This window comes from Lynx canadensis, chromosome B4, assembly GCF_007474595.2.
Source record: "Lynx canadensis isolate LIC74 chromosome B4, mLynCan4.pri.v2, whole genome shotgun sequence".
Classification (NCBI taxonomy): Eukaryota; Metazoa; Chordata; class Mammalia; order Carnivora; family Felidae; genus Lynx; species Lynx canadensis.
In genome coordinates this window covers 28,716,829-28,743,068 of record NC_044309.1, presented here as the reverse complement: position 1 = coordinate 28,743,068, position 26,240 = coordinate 28,716,829, and the positions used below count along the sequence as shown (strand labels likewise).

At 35.6% G+C, this 26,240-nt stretch overlaps 1 protein-coding gene across 7 annotated transcripts in view; it reads left to right on the top strand.

Moving 5' to 3' along the window:
• The window catches only part of ARHGAP12 (Rho GTPase activating protein 12), a 123,126-nt gene that overhangs the window by 86,830 nt on the left and 10,056 nt on the right, over positions 1 to 26,240 (top strand). For 3 of the 7 annotated variants that reach the window (XM_030321214.2, XM_030321220.2, XM_030321215.1), the window contains 6 exons: positions 3,512 to 3,586; positions 3,911 to 3,925; positions 8,685 to 8,746; positions 12,790 to 12,871; positions 19,392 to 19,493; positions 23,634 to 23,732. In XM_030321214.2, coding sequence (XP_030177074.1) covers positions 3,512 to 3,586; positions 3,911 to 3,925; positions 8,685 to 8,746; positions 12,790 to 12,871; positions 19,392 to 19,493; positions 23,634 to 23,732 — 435 coding nt within the window. The remainder of the gene's footprint in view (positions 1 to 3,511; positions 3,587 to 3,910; positions 3,926 to 8,684; positions 8,747 to 12,789; positions 12,872 to 19,391; positions 19,494 to 23,633; positions 23,733 to 26,240) is intronic. The other 4 variants (XM_032593855.1, XM_030321216.2, XM_030321218.2 and 1 more) reach the window with 3 other exon arrangements.

The following is a 26,240-nucleotide window of genomic DNA, read 5'->3' as shown; positions in this document are numbered from 1 at the left end:
TGTGAGTGAAAACAGAATGATTCACTCTTAAGGCGTGTTTCTCTATGCCTAGGTACTTTCAGATGTAAATTCCTTTATAAATTATATGAATCAGTCAAAACAAGTTGGTTTTTTGTGTTTTTTTTTTTAGTGACTTTAATATTTTTGTGAAATTAAATGGAAGGCTTTTTGTGCAGCTGTAGAAACAGTCTACACACATTATGTTTGTAAGATAAACTAATAGAACAACAACGGAAGTAGTAGATCAGTTTGTAATTTATATTTTTTAAGAATATTATGTGGTTTGAAAGTAGAGAGCATATCAAAGGAATAAAATTCTGGAACCTGTGCTGTTGAAGAATGCTTCAATATTTAAGCATTGGGATTAATGTGAGTAGGTGAGATTCCTAGAGATTTTTAATAGAAAAATTTATTTAACTCCAAAAACCAGATTATAATTCATTGTAGACACAAAGCTTGTGTATGTTGTCATATATAATGCTCTAAGGCAAAAGCCATTTTAAAAAAAAAATTTTTTTTTTTTTAATTTTTTTTCAACGTTTTTATTTATTTTTGGGACAGAGAGAGACAGAGCATGAACGGGGGAGGGGCAGAGACAGAGGGAGACACAGAATCGGAAACAGGCTCCAGGCTCTGAGCCATCAGCCCAGAGCCTGACGCGGGGCTCGAACTCCCGGACCACGAGATCGTGACCTGGCTGAAGTCGGACGCTTAACTGACTGCGCCACCCAGGCGCCCCTGTTTATTTTCGAGAGCTAGAGAGAGCATGAGTGGGGGAGGGGCAGAGAGAGAGGGAGACACAGAATCTCGAAGCAGGGTCCAGGCTCTGAGCTGTCAGCACAGGGCCCAATGCAGGGCTCGAACTCACGGACCGCGAGATGACCTGAGCCAGAGTTGGCCAAAGTTGGTCCAAGTTGGCCCATTGAGCCACCCAGGTGCCCCAAAAGCCATTGTTGAAACAACCCCACTCCCTCTTCATTCTCAAATAAAAGGGATGATTACTTTGCAGATGGAGACTTAGTTTCTTACTCTTGTAAAATCTTTTTTGAGATTTATTTTCAGTCTGTTGTTAGAATAACTTGCCTGAAGTTCTTACGACATTCCTTCTTTTTTAATGTTTATTTATTTGAGAGAGAGAGAGAGAGAAAGAGAGACAGAGTAAGAGGGGGACAGAGGATATGAAGTGGGCTCTGTGCTGACAGCAGAGAGCCGAGAGCCCGATGCAGGGCTTGAACTCATGAACCATGAGATCATGACCTGAGCCGAAGTTGGACACTTTTAACCAACAGAGCCACCCAGTTGCCCCAGACATTTCTTTTTTTACCTGATTGTTTCAGAGTTCTGATAGCCTGATTTTCTTGCGACCAGAGATTTACTTATTTTTGGTAGAAAGGTCTTTTTTTTTAATACCCACACCTTAAACTTTATAAATGAAATCATAGATAATAACTTCAAGTAAGCTTTTCTATTTATTATCACCACCTAGTATATACATTAAGATTTGAGGAACTATGCCAGAACAAACTAGCTGAGTAATGTATGATGAGGGTTAAAGGATGTGTCACTTGAAATGTAATAGAAAGTGGGGTGCTTGGGTGGCTCAGTCAGTTAAGCGTCCAACTCTTGATCTTGGCTCAGGTCATGATCTCACTGTTCATGGGATCAAGCCTCGCTTTGGGCTCTCTGCTGGCAGCTTGGAGCATACTTAGGATTCTCTCTCTCTCTCTCTCTCTCTCTCTCTCTCTCTCTGCACCCCCCTCCCCGCCCCTTGCTTGTTCTCTCTCTCTCAAAATGAATGAATAGACTTTGAAAAGAGGAAAAAAGAAATAATAAAGAAACCTAATACTATGTAGCAAATGTTGTCATGATGATACAAGTCCTAATTCAGATGTCAGACAACTTTGGAGAAGGTAGATGTGTGTATATCTGTGTGTATATGTATATGTGTGGGTGTACTGTTCCTGCCTATGTATGTTTTTTTTACTAAAACCTCATTGTAGACATTTAGATATACATGCACATACATTTATAAATATACATAAATAAGTGTAAAACTTGTGTTATAGAATTCTACTTGTTGTACATATATTATTACTTCATTTGCTGTGGTTTTTATTTCTGTAGGACTGATAATGTCATGAAAAAAATCGTAATTACCATTCACTTGTTTTTTAGTTTGTGGGTCATCAAATCTATCTTTTCTCTTTTTTTCAAACTCTTAATATTAGACACACAAGAAATTAAAAAGTGAAACATCTGAAGCAGTCAGAAAAATAGTTAAGTGAAGCTATACTAGATATGTGTAATTTCTTTTTGTAAAGATACATTTGATATGCTTTTAATGTTTCTTCATTAGTAATATAGGCTTTGAATGTTTGATTTGTAAGATTGTCCCTTCAGGGATTTTCTGTGTAAACTTTCACTACTATCTAGTTTCTCTGTTTACAAACTTTATATGGTATAAACCTGAATATTTTTTTCCAAGTGAATGGATATGGAGTGGATGGGTTTTTTTATCGTGTTTTAATACAAATTTCCAGGTTTGTTAACAGTACCTGATTTCATAACCATGGTAGACTGACAGAGATGTGAAGATGAATGTGCAAACACATTATTTAGTTTTATAAGAAAACTAATAATAAGTGTTGGCATATGATTTTTCTAATTCTCTTTTCCTAAGATTATTCATAAAGCATTTAGGGGAATGGAAAAAATTAAATGGAGTTTGGCTGTGGGTACCAAAAATGTTTTTTCAGTCTTGTCTTCTATGAAGAGTCTTGTAAACATCTGTGATGGAAATCACATAACATGTCTTTAATATTGACAAACCAGAATTGCTTTTAAAATACACACCATCAATTTGCTCCTGTTATATATTCTTGTAGGCTTAGACATTAAAACATTTTTTTTCTGGAGAGTTATTAATCTTTAAAGTTTATTTTGTTTATTTGTTATTTTGTTTAAATCTTGTTTATTTCTAGTAATTGAAGGTTAGCTATAAATTACTTTAAATATTAATAACCATTTAATTTAATTTACATAGATAACCATTAACCAAAAAAGTTTTCATTCTGGCAGTTGCCACGTCATTCCTGTGACTGTTGCTTGCCTAATCCCGGGTATTCATACCTGCCGTACCAAGAGCCAGTTAGTATGGTGACTAATACATTTTTATCCATAAGTGTTTAGATTTTACCTATTTTAAATGTGGTCAGTTGAAGCTGATACAACATCATGGTATTAAGGCAACATGCATCATTTCTTTTGACTAATTCTGTATGCAGTATTTAAGTTTAACTGTAATTAGAATAAAATATGTCATATTTCATTAACTTTAAGACATCTGTATTTTATAAATCAATACCATACTAGTTTCAGAGCTGAATATAGAAAGAAAATAACTAGGAAGAAAATTTTTTAGCTTCCCTTATTAAGCTCTCCCACTGCGAATAGAGGGAGAAATATAATGCTATAAAATAGAGTAACATTTTTCATTACTTATTTCTTGTAGGAATCTCCAACTGCCTCAAAACCCTGCTTTCCTGAAAATGAATCTTCTCCCTCTTCACCAAAGCACCAAGATACAGTTAGTATGATAGCATATAGTATAATATAGTCCAGTTATTTCAATCAGTTTCAATAAGTTAATTTTCTCTAAGTATAACGTTAAATATTTCTTGGGCTTCTATTAACTTTCTTTGGTTTTTTAGATAATAATCATAAAATAGGTTTAAGAATTTAATCATTTTATAGACTTAAAAGCCCCCTTTTTATGCAAAATATGGTATCTTCATGATTAAATAATTTATATACCATATTTGTAAGTGACAAATTTATATTTGGTTTTTTAAAATAAATATAACATCCCTGGAAAATACTGTCAAATTATACTTCGCTCTTTTTTCCTCAGGACAGCAGTCCAAAGGTAAGCAGTTTCCCTTCTTCCTAATGAGCACAGACACCACTTTTGTTCTGTGCTGTACAATTCAATGACGGGTCTAAGCCAGAAGAATATTAGAGGTCTGAACTCAACTTTAAGGTTGCCCTAAACTGAAAACCTCCAGATGACTTCTCTTCAGAGACCTGGTTTGACTTGGATGAAAGTTTACTTAATCTGTGTATTGCAGTCCCTCCTGGTCTTCCCTGTATTGGGCTGATCCTGCCAGACCCCTTCAGTGGCTTTCCTTTTCTTTTAGAATGAAGATCAACATTTGTAATGAGGACTACAACACTGAGCGTGTTCCAGCCTTACCTCACACTTCTTGTGTCCTCCTTTTCCCTCCTTGCTTGTTTTCCCTCAGCTGCACTGTACTTCTTTCCTCAAAAGAGCCTGCTTTTCAGCTCAAGGTCCTGGCACATGTCATTTCTCTGTCCACTGAACCATTTCTCTCCCACATCTTTGCCTGTTAATGTCCGTTCGTTTGTTCAAGTTCAGTTCCAATTTTGCTTCCTCAGAGAATCTCATTTGAATCTTCTAGATTTGGTCAGATTTCTCTGTAATACTCTTTGTACATGTAATTATATGTTACTTGATTATAGAAAATAAGATAACACTTTTCATTTTTATTTCTTATAGGAACCTGAGACCCTCTATTTGTGTTTGTCTTCCCTGCTAGACAAAGAAAAGCTTTATTAGAGCAGTAATAGAGGAGCCCTAGTACTTCTGTGGGTACACAGAGTAGTAGCTTTTCAGTAAATACTTACTGAATGAATAAATAAAACTTTTAAAGCTTTTTAAAAGACAGACTTTTATTGTTACTTCCTTATTTTATGGAACTGTAGTAGACTTACTTATATGATACTTCTGATTTTTTAGAGGCAAAGGCTTCCACAGATGCCATTTTATTTTTGTAACTCTTTCTCCATTCCCTAACTGAATCACATCTTTTATGGTTCATATCACATGTTGTACACAGTTCCTTCTGACATTCATTGTCAGAGTCAGGACTGACTCTTTCAGAGGCCTTGCCAGACTAACCTTAGCATAATAATGGTTTCTTCTTTTTAAAAAAAAATTTTTTTTGATGTTTATTTTTCAGAGAGAGTGAGCAAGCAGGGGAGGGGGAGAGAGAGAGGGAGACACAGAATCTGAAGCAGTCTCCAGGCTCTGAGCTGTCAGCACGGAACCTGACGCGGTGCTCAAACCCACAAACTGCGAGATCATGACCTGAGCTGAATTCAGACGCTCAACTGACTGAGCCACCCAGGCGCCCCATGATCTCTTCTTTTTTTCCTGAATTGCCAAGTCTCTTATTGCATCGAATAGTGTAAATGTTAACTCATGTACCTGTCATCTCCCTACTAAGGTTTTAAACTCCCAAGGGATACATAGTGACTACTTTTTTAGTTTCTATTTTTGATCTTTTGCATTATGTAACATAGTACTGGGTACATAAACATTAAAGATAAAAGTGAACATGACTTTAGTGGTGGTGTCAGGAATTAGTGTATGAATCTAAGGTGTTATTACCCTAATACTCTTTATTAGCGCATCTAGAAAAAAAGCAGAAATCCTAACTTATTTTAAATACAGGTAATACATAATTATTAAGGAGACCTTTTATAAATTATTTACATTTTGGTAAAAGCGAATCTCTAGGTTAGACTAGAAACACAAATTTGCAAATGTTCCACATAGAGTTAAAAGGACAATTTGCAAATTATTTCCCAAACCATTTACCCCTTTTCTCCAGAGTTTGACAGCAACTAGACCATCCTGGACTCATGGTACCCCCTGATGGCCATCACAGGGAACTGTCTCACCAGTATTTTCCTCTTTGATTCTTTTATCTTCAAGTGAAAAGTTGAATAGGTTTGTTAGTTCTGCGTGACTCCATTCTTTTTTCCACATAATCATACAACTCTTCTTTCCTGTTCTGGAGTACACCTCTTCCAGGCCGTCTGGCCCCTTCCCATTGAGGCTTTTGCCCTCCTTGACTTTTCCCTTTCTTGGCCCTCCACTCCCTATTCTCAACTTGTGCTTTTTTCCACCAAGTCTTTTTTCCACCAAGCCTGCCTTTCCCACTCTTAATGGGTTAATACGGGTTAATAACTTCCTTTTTGTGAGTTAAAATCTGGTTAGTATAATGCCTTAGCAGTAAGAAAAAGAAAGCTACAAATTTAGGAATGAAAATAGTACTGTAATCATTGTTAGCTTCTTGATGTCATCTTAAAATCTCTGCAAAGTGCCCATCTATCTCTTCAGACCCTGTTTTGTTTTTATAAAAAGCTTTACTGAAATGTAATTCATGTACTGTACAATTTACCTACTTACATGTATAGTTAAATGGTTTTTAGTATATTCAGGTTTGTGTAGCCATCATCACAGTCAATTTTAGAATTTTTTCATCACCTCAGGAAGAAACCACATACTATTAGGTATCACTCCTCTACCTCCACATCTCACCCAGCCCTGAACAACTAGGAATCGCACTTTCCGTCTCCCTAGATTTGCCTATCCTGGACATTTCATAAGAATGGAATCATACAATATGTGGTCATTTTTGACAGGCTTTGTTCACTCAGCTTGATATTTTCATTTAACCTCTTCTAATCAAACCAGATTTAAAATTCCATCCCTCAGTATGAATTTTAAACATGTTCATTTTTTTTCTTGTTTCATTTCCATTCAAATGCATTACTGTTGTTTTTTTTTTTTTTTTAATTTTTTTTTTCAACGTTTATTTATTTTTTTGGGGACAGAGAGAGACAGAGCATGAACGGGGGAGGGGCAGAGAGAGAGGGAGACACAGAATCGGAAGCAGGCTCCAGGCTCTGAGCCATCAGCCCAGAGCCTGACGCGGGGCTCGAACTCCCGGACCGCGAGATCGTGACCTGGCTGAAGTCGGACGCTTAACCGACTGCGCCACCCAGGCGCCCCGTATTACTGTTGTTTTTAATGCCCCCTTCAAATCCTTTTTTGAGATATGCCGCATATGCTTTTTAAAAAGATCGGTGTTAATATTTCCGTGCAGTATGAGTACAGTGTGGATTAAATAGGTGTGGGCTGATGCAAGAACCCAGTCTCTTTCCCAGTGTGTCTGTGACAGGTGTGCATTTTTTTTAAGTTTTTATTTAAATTTGAGTTAGTTAACTTACAGTATAGTATTAGTTTCAGGTGTACAGTACAGTGATTTAACAATTCCATGCATCACCTGGTGCTCATCACAACAAGTGCCCCCGTCCTCACACCCACCTCCTTTCTGGGAACCATCAGATTCTTTTCTGTAATTAAGAGTGTGCTCCTTGGGTTGGCATTCTTATAGGCTTGACTCCCTCTCCTCTGTTCTTCCAATTCCTGTGTCCCCTAGCTCACATAAGCAGTGCCCTCCTGGCAGTTGTTGTTACTTAGTTCCTGTATCATTGAAAGGGTTTTTCCCCCCTCCCTGCTCCTGATAGTAAGTTGGGAATATTCTTACTTAAATGTGCATACTTAAAATTGTGTAATCGATGTTTTTGTTAAGAGGCAATAGAGAACTGGTAGAAGTATCAGGCTTGCATGTCTAAGGAGATCTAACCTGTGTTTCATGAAAAAATCATAGTAAAACTTCACATGGTATTTCCCGAGTCTTCATTATACCACAAATGATGAACATTAATACTTTAACAGCTTTGTCTATAGATGAGAATTTTTGGCAGAGTAGGCAAAACTTTCAAACATTATTTTTTAGACATTATTGAGGAAACAGTCCACATCATGTTTATCTCTCATACAAGAAAGATTTATCTTTTTCTAATGGAAATACATTGAGAAAATAGCTGAGGGATAAATTAAGTAGAAATAAATTCTGAATTGGGAATATTTTTTCTTTGGTGTGTATGTGTGTGTGTGTGTGTGTGTGTTTTGGTTGAAGTAAAATTGTTCTGTCATATACATACAGTGCTTACTAATTTGGATGATTGCTATAGACATCAACTCATGTAGATTAAATTCAGTTGAATATTGGAAGCTAAGCAATGAGAAAGTGTTTCCTTTCTTCCACCTGGAAGAATTTTAAGATCCAATTTAACTTCAGCAAAGTGGTTTTGCCTTCAAGGGGTTTGATGATAAAGCTGTGTCACTATTTGACATCAGCTAACTACTATATCTGGTTTGTCCAGAGCCCAATTTACCATCTGATAGTATGTTTAATGAAGCACATACTGAATTTTTTAATGCCACATTAAGGCCAGTTCTATGCATAGAAACATTGACTTTTGAGTAATTTATTAATACAGTTACTGCATTTGTTTTATTTAGTTATTTTTACATTCTGACAAAGGAGGTTAGTATCTTAACTAATTTTCAGGCAGTACTGCTGTAAAATAATACAAAGCAAATAATTTCTTTTTGTAGTATTATTATAGCATTGTATTACTTTCTTTGAATAGGAAGTCATAAATCATTTTCCCAATACTGACTAGTAGTGTTCATGTGGAAACCTAATTTGACAGCAAAGTACTTTATGGCTGCTGTGACTTGAGAAGAAGAAAGGTTTAATTGTAAAGTTACCGAAAATAACCTTACGGAAGTACTAGGAAATTGTATTCCTAACATACTTTAGAACTAAGCGTATTACATACTGACTAATCTTTTTTTAAGCTGATTTTTAGAGTACCAGATCATTTTGTCTTAATCATATATAAGAATTTAGATTTTACTGTCTAGATGAGTGATGTGTAAATGGTATTACTCTGTTACATAGGGTCAAGAAAAATATGGATTATTAAACGTAACAAAAATTACTGAAAATGGGAAAAAGGTTCGGTAAGTATAAAAATCATTAATATTCTGACATGTATTTGATTGAAATTAAAAGCTATGAATATAGTTATAGTAGAAATGATTAAAAGGTTCATAAGAATTTCAAATAATGTATTTTCTAATATAACGTATGTAGGATTGTCATGAAATGTATGAAAATCTCCCTTTGTCTTGGCATTTTTAAAGGTGGTACTAGATTCAGAGGTGATAAAGCAGAGGATTCTGATCAAGCATTAGCTTTACTTAAACATTTTTTTCAGTAAGTCGTAAGTGCACATGGTAAAAAACAAAGATATGCATAATATTTAGCCAAAAGTCAGTCATCCATCTATGAGTTCCCTTCCCTAGAGGCAACTAGTTAAGTCTAATGAGAAATAGTGTTTTCTTCCAGAGTTAGAAGATATATACATCTGTATATGCATAGATTAATTTTTTAAACAGTCTTTGAAGAGTTTATTTTGGAGATGGTTCTGTTTCGTTCATGTAGAGCTGCCCATTGGTTTTAACTGCTGCAATATTGTGTGGCTGTACCCTAGTTTATTTAACCATTATTTGCAGGTAGGTAAATAGGCCTTGTCTATTGGTAGACATTTAGAATGATTACATTTTTTTTTGCTATTGCAAACAGTATTACACATACATTACATCTTACATAGTTCATTTTGCAAGTATGTAAATACACTTGTAGAATAAATTACAAAAGTGGACTTGCTAAGCCATATGCAGTAGTCATTTTGATAGTGTTCCAAGTATGCTCTATGGCACTGAATCGGTTCATACCTCTAATAGCAGTGGATTTCTCCACACCTTTGCCAATTCAATATATTACCCACTTTTTTGATCTTTGCTAATAGAGATTAGAGAGAAAATGATATTTTTAATTTGTATTATTTTTAATGTGGTAGAATATCATAAGCCACTTGTAGGTCTTTTTGTTGTTGTTGAATTGCTAGTTCATCCCCTTTGTCTGCTTATCTATTGGGTTGCTGGCTTTTTTGGTTAATGTGTAGTAACTCCTAATGAATCAAGGAAATTAACTCTATAAGCTAAGTTGGATTTTCCCCAGTTTTTAAAAACTGCTAAAATGCTATGATTTTATAGTCAACAGAGATCAGTCTGTTGTGTAAAGAAGAGTTTAAAATTTACATATAGTTGAGTTTTTAAGATTTGCTTTAACTGAACTGTCTTTGTCCCATTTTAGTACTTGGAAGTTTTTCTTTTAAGTGGTCTGAAATAGCTTTACAAATACTGCAATTATTTGTTCCTTCATCTGTTTGGGTGGAGTCACTTGTGAATGGGGTCTTTATTTTTCCTTTTCTCCCTTTTGGGCATGTGTATGTAGTGCAGATAGTTCTTTGGCCACTTTCTCTGTTTTTGTTTTTCCTGTGGTAGTCTTTTAGATTTTCGACTTCTTTTGGAATACTTTTGGTGATTTATGTTTTCTAAGAAAATCATCCATTTCATCTTCAGATTTATTTGTGTGGAGTTGAACAAAATAGTTTTTTTACTTTTTTGTATATCCAGGGTTCGCAAACATTTTGATCTGAGAACCCCTTTAAACTCTTAAAAATTACTGAATACTGCAAAGAACTTTTGTCTATGTAGTTTATAGCTATAGCTATTTACTTTAAGAAATTAAAACTAAGAAATTTTAAGTATTGCAACTCTTAAAACTATAACCCATTATCTGCTAACACAGATAACACAATTACACATTTTTATGAAGGAAAATACCTGCATTTTCCAACACAAAAAATTTCCCTGAGAGGTGTGGCATTGTTCTACATTTTTGCAAATCTTTGAAATTTGATTTGATGGAAAACAGCTGGATTCTCATCTATGCTGGCAGTCAGTCTGCTGTGACACGTTGTTTTGGCTGAAGTATATGAAGAGAATCCTCCCTTTCATATATAAAGCTGGCAAAGGGAGGAGTAGTTTAATATTCTTAGGTTATTGCACATATTTCTCTGCTACACCATAACTCCACAAGTGTTAGTTGCAGTTAGTGAACTTTCCTACTTAGTCACGTCAAGAGTCCATCGGTCTGTGTTGCACTTTGAATGAATCTTTACCCATGCACAATTTTGTAGCATCTTGTGGATCATTTGGAAAATACTGGTTCACTAAAGTTTGCTGATTTTTTTCAAATGTTGACATATTTTATAATATCAAAGAATCACAAATCTGTAACATCATCAGAAAAATCATTAAGGATTGGAAAATCGTCCACATCACAGTGGTGGGTATGCCAGGTTTTCCCAAATTCTACTTACCCTTTGAAAGCTTTAATTTTTTATTGTCAACAAATACTGTCATTTAAATGACACGCTCACTTCATTTATTTTTGAGGTAATGTCTACCTGCCAAATGCTCAAGACTAAATAACCATAGTATGATCATCAGTATTGTTTTTGTTGTTTTTTTCGAGGAAAAATTTCCTGGGGAAAAAAATTGTGACTAATTCTGCTTGCAGCTCAGTCCCACGAGTGCTTCAGTCTTTGAGACAACTATTGTTAATTCACTATTTAATATTCAATATTCTTAATATGTTTACTAGTTCTATAGTTTTTCTAATTTTGAAAACTAAATTCAAAAAGTTTATTTAAAGTAGAAATACACTAATTTTAGCATTTTTCAGAGGAGGGAATCAGTAGATGATCTCTCTAGAAATAGAAGATTGAGTATAAAATAAATTTACAAATAAAAATAAATCTCTTCAAAATATCTTAAGAGATCCACACAAAACAAAAAATAAAATGAAATGAAAATATAGCAAAAAGATGACACAAGGACTAAACATATGTCAATGTCTATACTCCTCTATTAAAAGGAAAAGATAACTCAGATGAAGCACAAAACAAAACCCACCTAAATATTATATATAAAAGAGATACCTGAGAAATGATTCAGAAAAGTTAAAAAAAAAAAAAAGGCATGTCCAAGATACAAAAAGTAAAGCAAGAATGGGGCTTTTAATAGCAGACATGTTCAGTTCGGAGGAGGCAGGGGGAAGGAAATCATTAAGCATCACAAAGATGGGGACTTAAGATGATAAAAACTGTGGATAAATCCACAATAAAGATCTAATCATTAGGAATAGCCATTCACCAAGTAAGTAGCATTAACTACCATAAACAAAAACACCAGGAAATAAAAGAAAAATTAGATAGAAACTTAGTAGTAGTAAACTTTATTTTACTTTTAATCCATGAAGTTCAAGTATACATAAAAACTAATAAAGTAGGTCTAATTGATATGTATTGAGTTCTGCATTCTGAAAAAGGAAAATAAATCTTTTTAGTACCCATAGAATTTTCACAAAACCATCAGTATGTTTGGCAGTAAGGTAGGCCTTAATAAATTTCTGTAGTAGACCTATTTGACATTCATTTTAGCCTGCCAGCAGTTGAATTTCCTTATAAGGTAAATATTGCTTGTCTTTGGAATGTGGGTTGAAGGAGAAGAAATAGGGACTTTTCTCTTTATACATTTTTTTCTTCATACATTTTATATTTAGAGTTTTATATGTGTGTTAATTTTGTAATTTAGGACAATTAAAAAAAAACCCTCATCTTAGTAACCTCATTGATCAATGAGTATGTAATTTATTGTATACTTGTAATGTACCTAGTATCTATCACTTACATTGTGTAGCCTTATTAGGGGAAGGGAGAATACTAAGAAATATAAAACAATATGTATCTATAAAGAATTAGGTGAAGGGGGCATGTTTGCCTAATTTTTAATCATGGGTAATTCTTGCCAAATAAAGGGTTCAGTTCGTGTTACTTCAAAATAAATTCATACCCTTGATCACAGGTGTGCTGGATTAGTCCATGAGAACTTAATTAGGTATATAGTTATGCTGATAACTTCTGTCTCTATTAGCTTCATTTATTTGGGGCATTATATTCTCAGTAAATACAATTAGAATGTCAATAATGAGTATACATTGTGGAAAACATTGTTAAGTAGGTTTTAATATTTTAAATGCAGTTGGAAAAACTAAGTAGCAAAGTTTTAGTTGGTCATATTTATAATTACAGAAAGAACTGGTTGTCTTCTTGGGCCGTGTTGCAAGGTTCATCTTTACTCTTTACCAAAACTCAAGGAAGCAGCACAAGTTGGGTAAGTATTTCTTCTCTTTGAGGGCTTTATACATTTAAATTTTGTGGAAGGTATTTTACCTGAATTTCATGTAGTATTTCAAAGTCCTTCTAGCTACAGCTGGTATGCAAATAAAAGTAAATGAAATTTTTAAAAAGATGCATTTTGACTCATAACAAGAGGGCTAATTAGAAGTCTGATAAGTTGTATTATTTAAATCATCAAAGTCTGTTGTATCCATTGGACTGAAAGGTGAGCTTACTACTTGGACATAATAGAACAAAATATCTCTCTTTATTCACCTCTAGGATGTTATAGGTTGTCCGAAAGCAGAGCATTCCAATGAAACTTCATAAAGCAAAGAAGCAATTACCATTAATTTATATGGAAAAATTTTTGAGGATTTTCATCCCTCCCCCCACCCACCCCCCATCCTTCTCTTAGGCTTTTCTGATACCTTAGGAAATATCTTGCTAATGGATGCACAAACGAGCTAAAGCACAGACGCTTACACAGTCAAAACCATGGTGGATTGATGCTCAGGTGCTAGTGTGGTTCCCTGAGAGGGAGCTTGGGGTGTGAGTTTGCCTCCACAGTTGCTCACTGACAACAAATGTCCAACGCTATTTTCACTCTTCACCTTTTTTTTTTTAATTTTTTTTTCAACGTTTATTTATTTTTGAGACAGAGACAGAGCATGAACAGGGGAGGGACAGAGAGAGAGGGAGACACAGAATCTGAAACAGGCCACAGGCTCTGAGCGGTCAGCACAGAGCCCAACGTGGGGCTCAAACTCACGGGCCGTGAGATCATGACCTGAGCTGAAGTCGGACGATAAACCGACCAAGCCACCCAGGCACCCCACTTTTTTTAATGAAAGTGCAAATACTCATCAGATTTGTTTTGGTTAACAAAAACAGATACTAATGTAGGTCTTTTGTAAAAGCAAAGTGGTGTAAAACTTCCAAAAAGCAGGGGACACCTGTAAAAGCTTTCTTACGCTTTGTGGTTTTGCCAGTTCAGATGTTTACTCAGAAAGTAAACAGTAATGTGTCAAGCCCCACCTTGAATTGTGATCTGATCCTTGGATTACTAGTCAGTGATTACATATCTGTGTATGTCAGCCAGCATTTAGAAGAATAAGTAAATGTCCCATTACTTGTGGGATTTTTGAAGTTTTTTGTATATCTGAGTGTTTGCTATTGTTACCCCTCAGTTAATTTGTAATCGAAATATTAAAAATTACAGTTTGTGACATAATAGTTATTAACACTTTTTGAATGCTTAATATGTATCAGGTACTCCTTTAAGGGCAGAAGATTATGCATATATTATTACCCTTTTAAGTCTGAGATAGCTACTGTTTATCATCCCCTCTTCCCCTGTTGTAGATGAGAAAATGAGGTGTAAAACAGTTAAGGAGCTTGCCGAAGGTCATATAGCTAGCTACTAAGTGGCAGAACTAGGTGGCATTTTGTCTCCCAAGTCCACCCTCAGAATATTTCTAAAAATTTTTGGTAATTGAATTTGAAAAGTCAAGCTTAAATAAAATTTAAAATGAAATCAATCTGACGTCTTTAGTCTGCTCTATATCCTACCTTAACCAGTATTTTCTTATATTTACTGTTGCTTTAAAATTAACAGGACTTATGGACCTTATGTTTGATAAAAAAAAGAAATCCATTTATAAAATTCAAGCAAATTCTACTCATTTACATTTATAATGCAGCCATTTAACATATTACTCAGAACCAGGAATGCATAGAACATGTTAGAACTCTGATATGGCAACAACCCCAAAATCCTCTGGATTGGGCACTAATATGAACTTTCTAGAATGTTTCTTCTGTTTTGTTCACCAATTTTTTGATTTGCTTCATTGTTTAACCAGAATGGTGGAACAGACCTGTGATCTGCTTTCCATATTTAAAGATTGAAATTTATCTTAAAGTAAATGGATAATTATGTGTTTCTCCTTTTTTTCTCTGAGGTAAAGCATATGGTACTTTTTGTTTGTGCTAATGCATTTCTAGAGGGTTATGCAATTCTTCTTCCTGCTTGTGGCTCAAGGTTTCTTTGAAATCGAGTGCAGGAAATGAATGCAAGAAGAGGAATGGAGAAGCAATTAGAGATTAATAAGTAATAAAAAAGTACCTAAAGAAAGCCGAGTAATGGTTATTTGATAATTTCTGATACTTAAAGATTGGAGGTTGTGGTATGTGCAGATAAAGTAGAGAACATTGTGGTAAGAGGTGTCATTTAGCTAGGCAGATTTGTATGTTATTTAAAGAAAATGAAAACTTTTTTTAAATTTAAAGATGTTAAGTGAATACCTCAGCTCATGATCATCAGTGCAGGCTGGTTGCATTTTACTTAAGGTTTTCACTCTTGAAGATCTTACATAATTCAGAACTCATAATTAAATCTAATCTTGACAAAGGATGTGAGGTATTTCTGTTCATCAGCTAAAGTTGTGTTACTGTATTACCATGTGGCAATAACGGAAACAGTGTAAAATTCAGTGAGCCAGCCAATTTTGAAACTGTAGAATTCTTAATTAATTTTTAAGTTTAGGGATTCACTATTTGAACTACTGCCTTTAAATGAAATTTTATTAATGTATTTTGAATTATAGAATATATTGTAATTTCAAATTGGTATAATTAAATAAAACTAAACAGATGTGAGATGATAAAATGCTTGGATTTGCAGTTAATTCTTAATTTTTATTTTATGGCAAATTTAAAAATCAGACTTTCTTTCCATATGTAACATTTATGAAGTGAATGAAAACTAATTTAAATGGGCTAAGTAAAAGCAAGTCAAGATGATTCAAATAAAAAGTATATGAGTGTGTACAATATATTTTGGCACATACAACATTCATAAATATTAAAAAATTGGTGAAATATGTGAAAGGCTTCTTAACTAACTCTGTAATTAGGATTGTTAAAAAGGATTTGAAAAAATCACAGCTTTGTTTCTCTGCTCAGTCACCGAGTAGATCTATTGTAGGTAAAATGTATCCTGTTTATATAATGAAATCACACCTTACCTGAGGATGAGATTCTAAGGCTAGATATAAGCCAAAAAGACAAAAATCACTTGTAGTGAAAATGTCCTTGAGTATCTCTTAGAAAGGTGTTAGTTAGAAGTTGGTCTCTAGCAGAGATATTTTCTGCCTTTGATGTTGGAAGATTGCTTGCCCTCCACTTGGTTTATGTTAAGGGGCTAGTTGGTCCCCAGGCCAGTTGGTTCTTTAAAAATTAGTTTCACAATTAATGCAAAAACCTAAACCTAGATCTACTTGAAGAAAGAGCAGGTTCAAATCTTATGCTCACTCCAGGGCATATACTCATTGATTGAAGGCTGAGCAAAATCACTCACACTATTTGAAATTGTTTTTTGTTTTAATTAATTCATACTTAGCATTTATTTTTGGTTCCATGGATAGTTAATATTAAGTAAACAAAACATACATGTGCACCATGCAACTCCACTATATAAGATAAATTTTACATAGGTGGTACATGATCCAGTGAGCCTTTCTTTCCCCTTTAGGATATATTCCAGTTGTTTTCTGTATACTTAGTTATCCACTGGATTGTGATATCAATAACATAAATTATACTTGGTTTTTTTTCTTACTTCATTTCACCTGATTTGTTCAACAGACCTTACAGCCTATTTTGTTCTGGGCATTGTGTTAAGTTTGGGGAGTTACAAGTAAGTAACATGGTCTTTATCCTCATGACTTACACTATAATGGGGAAGACTGACAAGTGCACAGTTATAATGTGACATGACATGTATTGTGCTACCTTTCGGGATATCATTCATCATATTCCTTGAGTATTATAAAAATCACCCCACAAATATTAGTAATTATTCAAATTTATTTATATGTGCTTTTAAATATCTAAAAATTGTCATTTTGGGGGGGCAGATAATTCTTTGTTGTGGGGGCTCTCCTGTAAATTTTGTGGTATTTAGCAGAAGATAGTAGCATCCTCACCTCCAGGTGTGACAACCACAAATGTCTCCAGACATTGCCAGATGTCCCCTGGGGGACAGAATTGCCTGTGGTTGAGAAACACTTGTCCTAAAGGAAGAGAAGGCAAACTGGATGCTAGGGCCACTGGGGGACATTGCCCAGCAGGTTGCAAGGAGGAAGCTCCCAGATTCAGGGGCTGCTGGGTAAGATGGTTGTGGGCCAGATGTGACTTCCGTCTGTGACCCTTCAGGTCTTCTGTTGTGAATACAGATGAAGATGTTTAATGTAATTTCTGTTTAATGTAATTTCTATAAAGCATTCACCTTAAAAATAAAGCATGAACTTCCATAGTAACAGAGTCAGAAAATAATTCTGAGATATAAATGCTTAGTGTAATGTTTAATGTAATTTCTATAAAGCATTCATGTTAAAAATAAAGCATGAACTTACATAGTAACAGAATCAGAAAATAATTCTGAGATATAAATGCTAGGGCCTTTGCAAAATATTTGGAAGTTAAGCTTTGTGTTGTGTCTGCTTGTGGAATTGTATTTTTGTCCCATTTGTTTCCATATGCTTTTCTCTTATGTGTCATTTTGCCGTTGTGCATTATTATGACATCATCACTTTCTTCCCTTTTTCCATCAAGTCATTCTGCCAACAGGGCTCTGTCTCTGAGCTCTTGCTTTCGCTGCTTTCTTCTTGGAAAAACTCTGTCAGTCGTCGGCCTGCATATGTAAAATCTGATCCTGTTTCGGCTGTCACTGTATGTGTTCTTGTTGCATGCCCCTTGCCACAATTATTCCATTTTCTTTGCCATGAATTTATTGGAGGGATGTATGATAAAGTGGGACTAAAGTTTGAAAAAGAATGAGTAACAAACACAAAATTTTGCCAACCGCATTGAATGTACTTTTACCAGCATTCCATGTCCTGTCATTGTATTTGTTATTTGGTTGCTATATCTTACTTGGTTAGTTATTTAAGCTAAGTATCTTAGCTTATAGCTAACCATTTACAGGCATGTAATGGCAATTTGTACATGGATTTTTATCATTCAGTTAAATGTGTACATTTAAGTTTTACAACTTTTGAGATCATCATTTTTGCTCAGAAAGTTCTCTTTGCCCATCCATTGTAGCTCCTCCTATGGTTAATTAAATGTCTTTTGAATGACAATGACAGACACTTAAGGCCAAGACTCTGTAAATTAGTCAAAATTTTTGTGATTGTTATTATGATTCCACTAATAAAAATTCCATATAACACCCTAAGCTTTGTTTTGATTCCACTAATAAATGCCATATAATATCCTAAATGTTGTTTTGTTATAACAAGTACATTATTTAAGTCCACGTTGCTAGCTGAAAAGATGAAGTAAAAGGGAACAGATGAAGTTGAACCATTCATTAAATGGGAAGCTACTGAGTAGTGTTACGAACAGTGACTAAGATATCAGTAGGTTGCTGGGGTAATATACATTACCAATGACAAACATAATTTGACTTGAAAATATTTTAAGAAACAAAATCTTCTGTAATAAATCTTTGGCCTTAAGATTATAGCCCTTAAGGATTTAAAACCTCTAAACCTTTCAATAAATGGGAAAGCTATTTTCTGTTCTTAGTTCTGTTGTCTATTCTTAGTTAAATTTCTAAACAAAAATTTAAGTTAATGATGACAAGGTGCAGAGTACGTCTGTATTTAACATGAATTTTCTGCTGCTTGCTAATCTTTTCCTTATCTGGTTAACAAAATCTAACAGCTAGCTAAGTGCTTTTTCTTTTCATGTCAGCTGTCTTCCTATTCTTTTCACAGTTTTTTATTAAATTGCTGAGGCTTCATAGCATCTGGCTCCAGGTATAATTTCTAACAAAGGCTAAATAAAAGAACATGAGACTTAGAGTTTTCTGTTTTTATAAGTTACTGTTAGTTGTTGACAACATAAATAGTCAATAAGGAAATAACTCTTGAAAGCATTATCAAGTTTATAGAATGTTTATTGAGTGGAAAACAACTTGATATCTGCCAGATATTATTTATACATATGTAAGAATAATGCCTTGCCTTTTGAACACATCATTTTACCTAGTCCTATATAGCCTAGGTTCAGTTCCAAGCCAAAGGATACATGCATTTGTAAATTTCCAAATAAAGTATTACAATTTTCCCTCTCTAGGCATTTGTTCCAATTTGTACTGTACTTGCATATGAAGGCCTATTTCTCTATGCAAAACATAGTTTTTCATCTAACTTTTAGAATTTTTTTTCTACACTGATGGGTGAAAAAAGATTTTAGTGTGGCTTTATTTTGTGTTTTTCTTATTAAGATGCAAGTCGAGCCATTTCCTTTTCTGTGAACGATATATTCATGTCTTGTAGACATTTCAGTTTTAAGGTATGAATTGTTATTTTATAATAAAGACAAGAATTTGAGGTAATCACCTATTTGATTTATTGTTCATAATATAAAATTGGTCTAAATTGTTTTTGATATGCCCGTGTACATGAATATCACAAGGGTTTTTCCTTTTTTCTAAAATGAAGTTTGGGAGTAATCAGTCCAAGCCAGAGTTCACAGTGGACCTGAAGGGGGCGACAGTGGAGATGGCTTCAAAGGACAAATCCAGCAAAAAGAATGTATTTGAGGTAATACACTTTTTTTCTAAGTATAATTCACCTTCTTTAAATTTTTTTTAATGTTTATTTTTGAGAGAGATTGAGAGAGAGAACAGGGGAGGAGCAAAGAGACAGGGAGACACAGAATCAGAAGCAGGCTTCAGGCTCCAAGCTGTCAGCACAGAGCCCGACCCGGGACTTGAACCCACAAACTGCGAGGTCATGACCTGAGCCGAAGTCAGACACTCAACCGACTGAACCACCCAGGCGCCCCTATAATTCACCTTCTTAACCATAGTAATTGGGTGTTCTTTTTTTTTAGTTCTTTTGAGCTATATTTTAATGCAACTGATTAAGGCAAAGTTGGTCTTTAAATCAGTTTGGTGTCATAATTTAAGGGGAAAAAAGCTGGTATAAAGATCTGGGCTTCACTTGCATAAATTATTGGGTCTCAGACTATATATTACAAGCCTTTGTTCCACAGTCTTGCCTTTCCCTACTGACAATAAAAAGGGTGTGGATTCCTTTACCTACCAAATCTAATATTGAAAAATAAGTTGAAACCTTTCCATTTTGTCATTAAAAATCCCCCACAGTAATATATGATTCTGTATCTGTTATTACTGCTGCATATCAGACCACCTTAGAATTTAGAAGCTTAGGAGAAAAGAACCATTTTTTTAGTTGGGTTTGGCCTTTACTGAGCTGAGTGGTTCTTCTGATCTCACATGGGGCCATTCACGAGGCTTTAGTAGTGGCTTGACTGCATCTGGGCATTCTACTCACATGTATGGTGTTGTGCCAGCTGCTAGACCTCTTTCTCTCCAGGTTCTCTCACTCTTCAGGAGACTACGCCAGGCTTCTTCACGGGGCCGTGTCAGGGTTCCAAGAGGGTAAGAGTGGAAGATATAAGACTTCCTGAGGCCTAGATTTAGGAGTCACACATCAGTGGATTCCATTGGTTAAAGCAAGTCCGAAAGCCAGCTGAGTGTTGAGGGTTGTGGGGAACTAGAACCCACCTGTTGATGGAGGAACAGTAAAGGCACAGTGCAGAAGGGTGTGTATTCGGAGATTGGAGGAATTTTCCAGACTGTCTTTGCAAACAGTCTTCCCAATCCTAGCCTTCCTTTAGAGCCTCATGTATCAGTCCTTTCCTGTCTTGTCCAGGCATTTGCTGTTTTCCAAGTGAGACCTAGGCTTTCCTGCTCCTATGATTTTTACTCTTAGTACCCATGGCAGTCTCTGCTTATCACATGTTACCTGTCTTCCAAGACCCATGAGAAATGTGACCACAACACTGATGCTTCTTTTTTATTATGCTTTTAAAATAGCATTTAATTGGGGCGCCTGCGTGGCTCAGTCGGTTGAGCGTCCGGCTTCGGCTCAGGTCACGATCTCGCGGTCCATGAGTTCGAGCCCCGCATTGGGCTCTGGGCTGATGGCTCAGAGCCTGGAGCCTGCTTCGGATTCTGTGTCTCCCTCTCTCTCTGCCCCTTCCCCATTCATGCTCTGTCTCTTTTCTGTCTCAAAAATAAATAAACGTTAAAAAAAATTAAAAAATAAATAAGTAAATAAAATAGCATTTAATTGAGTGTGCCTTAGTTTACCATCATGTGTAAATTACGCTTCCCACTAGATAATTATTATTTTTTCAGCAGAGAGACTATTTTTCCTTATCTTGAAGTAAGAACTGACAGTATCTCATGTGCAGTGAATATTCAGTATTGGTAGACTGGCTTGACGGACTCTGGGAAAGTAGTACAAGAAAGGAAGTCAGTGTTTACTGAATTAACCTTGTAGTTTTAAGAAGTAATTTAGAGTGAAAGTGAATCCATGGTCAAATAAATGCAGGCAATGGTGTATATTGTTATTCTTTCCTTAGAAAATCAGTGTACCCTGGAATATCAAAGCCCTGCAATATCTTGAAGGAGAGAATCTTGTTTAACTTTCTTCAATCCAGTATTTCCCAAATTAATATCTTAAATATCACTGAGGAATACCTTTTTTTTAAAACATTACTTTGGGAACTGTATTTGAGGCATATGTCTCAGAATGTTGTATGGGAAACAATGCAATATGTTCCTCAAGGAAAAAAATAAACAGTTACTAACCACAAAATAGGAGGAAGGCTTTCTCCCAATACCTCATAATTTTTCTTAGTCAAGTGGAAGAAACTTTGAAGCAAAGTGATTACACATAATCTGGCAGTAGCCTTCATGTAGAATAATACATAGTATCCTTACTTGAGTAGTTCATGATTTGACACTTAATTTAGTACTGTTTCTTTCCAAAAGTGATGTAACATTTATTGTCTGTGCCTTCTCTTTATACCAAGCCATTATATTTATTTGCCTATTAAATAGGAAATAATGAATATTTCACTCTTTCATATATTTTTTCCTACATTTATTTTTTAACTGGGGAGAGAAAAAAGTTCCTCAGATTTACATAAAAAGATCACAGATTTTATTTCTTTACAAATGAATTTTGTTTTGGGGCACCTGGGTGGCTCAGTCAGTTGAGTGTCTGATTCTTGATTTCAGCTCAGGTCATGATCCTGAGGTTGTAGGATTGGGTCCTGCACCAGGTTCTGCACTGAGCATGGAGGCTGCTTGGGATTCTCTCTCTCTCTCTCTCTCTCTCTCTCTCTCTCTCTCTCTCTCTCTCTCTCTCTCTCTCTCTCTCCCCCCTCTCTGCCCCTCTCTGCCCCTCCCCTACTTGTGCACGTGTGTATGTGCTCCCTGTAACATAAAAAACATAAATTAAAATGAATTTTGTTTCAATTCTAATTGAAAACACACAGCTTTGATACTTGAACTTATTTTTTTTTTGTTTATTTTATTTTTTGTTCTCATTCATTTTATTTTTTTAATTTACATCCAAATTAGTTGGTGTATAGTACAACAATGACTTCAGGAGTAGATTCCTTAATTCCCCTTACCCGTTTAGCCCATCCTCCCTCGCACACCTCCTCCAGTAACCCGCTGTTCTCCATATTTATGAGTCTCTCATACTTTGTCCTCCTCCCTGTTTTTTATATTATTTTTGTTTTCCTTCCCTTATGTTCATCTGTTTTGTATCTTAAAGTCCTCATATGAGTGAAGTCATATGGTATTTGTCTTTCTCTGACTAATTTCGCTTAGCATAATACCCTCCAGTTCCATCCACGTAGTTGCAAATGGCAAAATTTCATTCTTCTTGATTGCCAAATAATACTCCATTGTGTGTGTGTGTGTGTGTGTGTGTGTGTGTGTGTGTGTGTATACATATCACATCTTCTTTATCCATTCATCCATCGATGGACATTTGGGCTCTTTCCATACTTTGGCTATTGTCGATAGTACTGCTATCATTGGGGTGCATGTATCCCTTCGAAACTGCACACCTGTATCCCTTGGGTAAATGCCTAGTAGTGCAATTGCTGGGTCGTAGGTTGGTTCTATTTTTAGTTTTTTGAGGAACCTCCATACTGTTTTCCAGAGTGGCTGCACCAGCTTGCATTCCCATACTTGAACTTATTTTTTAATGAAAAAGTACACTAGATTTCAGCAAGTTTTATTGCATTTGTGTGATGGAATTTGGGACCCTAAGTTATTAGATTTTTGTTGAGAATTTTTTGTGAAAAAAAAATTTCATGTTTTATAAAATAATTCCTCTGGGATTATTTTATATTAAAGTAAAAAATACTCTATTGCTATGCAGCATTACTTTAACCTTTCATCACTTAATGTAACGTCTTTTGCTGGTGGTTTTGTAGACTTTAGTTTAAATATATTCATTTATTTGGGGGCTCCTGGCCGGCTCAGTTTCTGGAACATGAGACTCTTGATCTTAGGGTTGTGAGTTTGAGTCCCATGTTGGGGGTAGAGATGACTTAAAATCTTAAAAAGAAAAAAAATACACACACACACACACACACACACATGCGCGCACACACACACGTGGCTTAGATGAACATCTGACTCTTGATTTCAACTCAGGTCACAATCCCAGGGTTGTGGGGTCAAGCCTTGCATCAGGCTCTGGGCTGAGCATGGAGCCTGCTTGGGATTCTCACTCTCTCTTTAATAATTATGTGTGCGTGTGCGTGTGCGCGCATGTGTGCACATGTGCGTTCATTTATTTGGTTGAAAGCACTAACTGTACTTTTTTTTTTCCTTTTCTCTAAAGCTGAAAACCCGTCAAGGAACAGAACTGCTAATTCAGTCTGATAATGACACTGTTATTAATGATTGGTTTAAAGTTCTTAGTAGTACTATCAATAATCAGGTATGTGTTTGACTTAGGTAAATGTTTTTACTTCAGAGCTGTTTTTCTTTTCTGCTTTCTAATTGACTATTGCATATCTAGTTTCCAATTTATATGTGATAAAACAGGTGGGAAAGGCACTGGTCAGTTTAGCAATTCCCCAGGGCTCGTGGAGACTTAACATTCTCAATTCTATAATATTTGCTATTAGTGGATTTTAAATAATTTTCAGATTGAAGGATTGGTCCTAAAAGAAATCGTTCAAGAAGAGGGACAAACCATTCCTAGTGCATAGTATTTATTCAATGATTGATGAATTGGGAATAGTGCTATTTGGTGGAGGCAGGTCCTAGGCAGTTATAAAATGAATAAAGCTATAGTCTCTTCATGAGCACCTTTTCTTTCCTCATGATAGCTCTCTAGCTACCCCTTAGGCATTCTAGTTCCTCCCCTCACTCCCCTAATCATGGAGGTGTTCAGTACCCTCCCATTCCTGGTAAGTCTCCTCGTGTGTGTGTGTGTGTGTGTGTGTGTGTGTGTGTGTGTGTGTGTAATATACTATATATATATATGTATATATATGTGTGTGCGTGTGTGCGTGTGTGTAATATATTATATATATATACACACACACAGCAGATATAGAATATAGAATATATGTATATATATAACAATAACAACCAAAAAGAACCTCAAATTTGTATCCTGCAGCTGTGTTAGTAAGAGCAGGAAGAAACAAATAGGGACGCTACTTTTTCAGACTATATTCTTACCCACACTGTATGGGGACATGTTCCTGATTAAGGATCATAGGTCAGTGACAAAAAGAAAAGTGAATACTGAAGAAAGTGTGTTATGGTTTTAAACTAAACAAAGACTGAAAAAAAATTGGGAATCACGGGCTTTAGTGAAGACTGAGAAGTCTTTCAGAGACTGTAGGTGAAGCCTCATTATTAACAAGATTTGTGATCTTGGGGCACCTGGTTGGCTCAGTCAGTTAAGCATCCAACTTCAGCTTAGGTCATGATCTCATGGTCTATGAGTTCATGCCCCGTGTTGGGCTCTGTGCTGACAACTCGGAACCTGGATCCTGCTTCAGATTCTGTGTGTACCCCTCTCTTTCTGTACCTCCCTCCCCACTGGTGTGTTTTCTCTCTCTCTCTCTCTCTCTCTCTCTCTCTCTCTCTCTCTCACACACACACACACACACACACACACAAATAAATAACCATTAAAAAAATAAGATTTCTGATCTTACTGAGGTATTCTACCTCTATGGGCATCCATTTTTTTCACTTATAAAATAGGGAGGTTGGATTTGATTGTCTCCCAGTATCCTTTTAAGCTCCAGTGTCTTTATGATGCACTCAGTTCAAAACAACCAGATTTGGAATCTTGAGTATTAACTCTTACTCCTCTTTTTACCTCTTGTAGCCAGTTATTCATTCATATATATATATGCAGTTTGTATATATTGTAAAACTCCTTTGCAGTTTGTAATATTGTATATTTCTGAATCTTGTCTCTTCCTTTCCATTTATTCCTGAAACCTGATCAGGACTTTATATGTTAGATAAGAGTCACTTCCCAGTTTTTCTTATTTCATCTCATCCCCCACCAATATGTTCCTAATAGTATTGCTGTATGAAACTTCCTAATGTTAACTTTATAATCCTCTCCTGCTCAGAAACCTTCTGTGACTCTCATTAAAATTCAACAACCCGAGCCCAGTCTGTCTTTTCAAATGTACCTTCTTTCTACTCTACCCAATATGGGCTTTCAGCTCTAGTCACTGTAATCTGTTCCCAATCCCTTGAAAAGCAAGTATGGCTGCATTCATTTAATAAACGTGAGAGTGCTTTATGCACTGGGGAGATATAGCAGCATGCAACCACATGCTACACATTTCTATATGGAGTTTACAGCCAAAGACAGAAGATTACTGAAGACAGATGACTGAATAGTTAATACAGTGGAATGTAGTGAGGTTTATGATGGTAAGGGATATACAACTTACTATGAAAATACCAATTAAGGAGGGGCTAACCTAGTGTAGGGGTCCAGGAGAGCCTTGCAGAGAGAAAAAGGGTTTTTTTTCCCTTTCCATTTAAGCCTTATAGGATCAGGGGATAAGCCAAGTGAAAAGAGAGTAACATCAACTATGAAATTTAAAATATATACTGTTTACAAAGTGGCAAAAGATACTGTAGAAATATGCACAATAAATGTAGAAAGAAGCACAAGACTCCTGCAAGGAAGATTGTAAAACTTGACTGAGAGACATGGGAGAAAATCTCATTATATGTTCATGGATTGAAAGATTCAGTAATGTGGAGCGCCTAGGTGGCCCATTCGGTTAAGCATCTGACTTTGGCTCAGGTCATGATCTCCTGGTTCACGAGTTTGAGCCCCGTATTGGGCTCTGTGCTGACAGCTCAGAGCCTGGAGCCTGCTTCGGATTCTGTGTTTGCCTGCTCGGATTCTGTGTCCTTCCCTGCTCACGTTCTGTCTCTCAAAAATAAATAAATA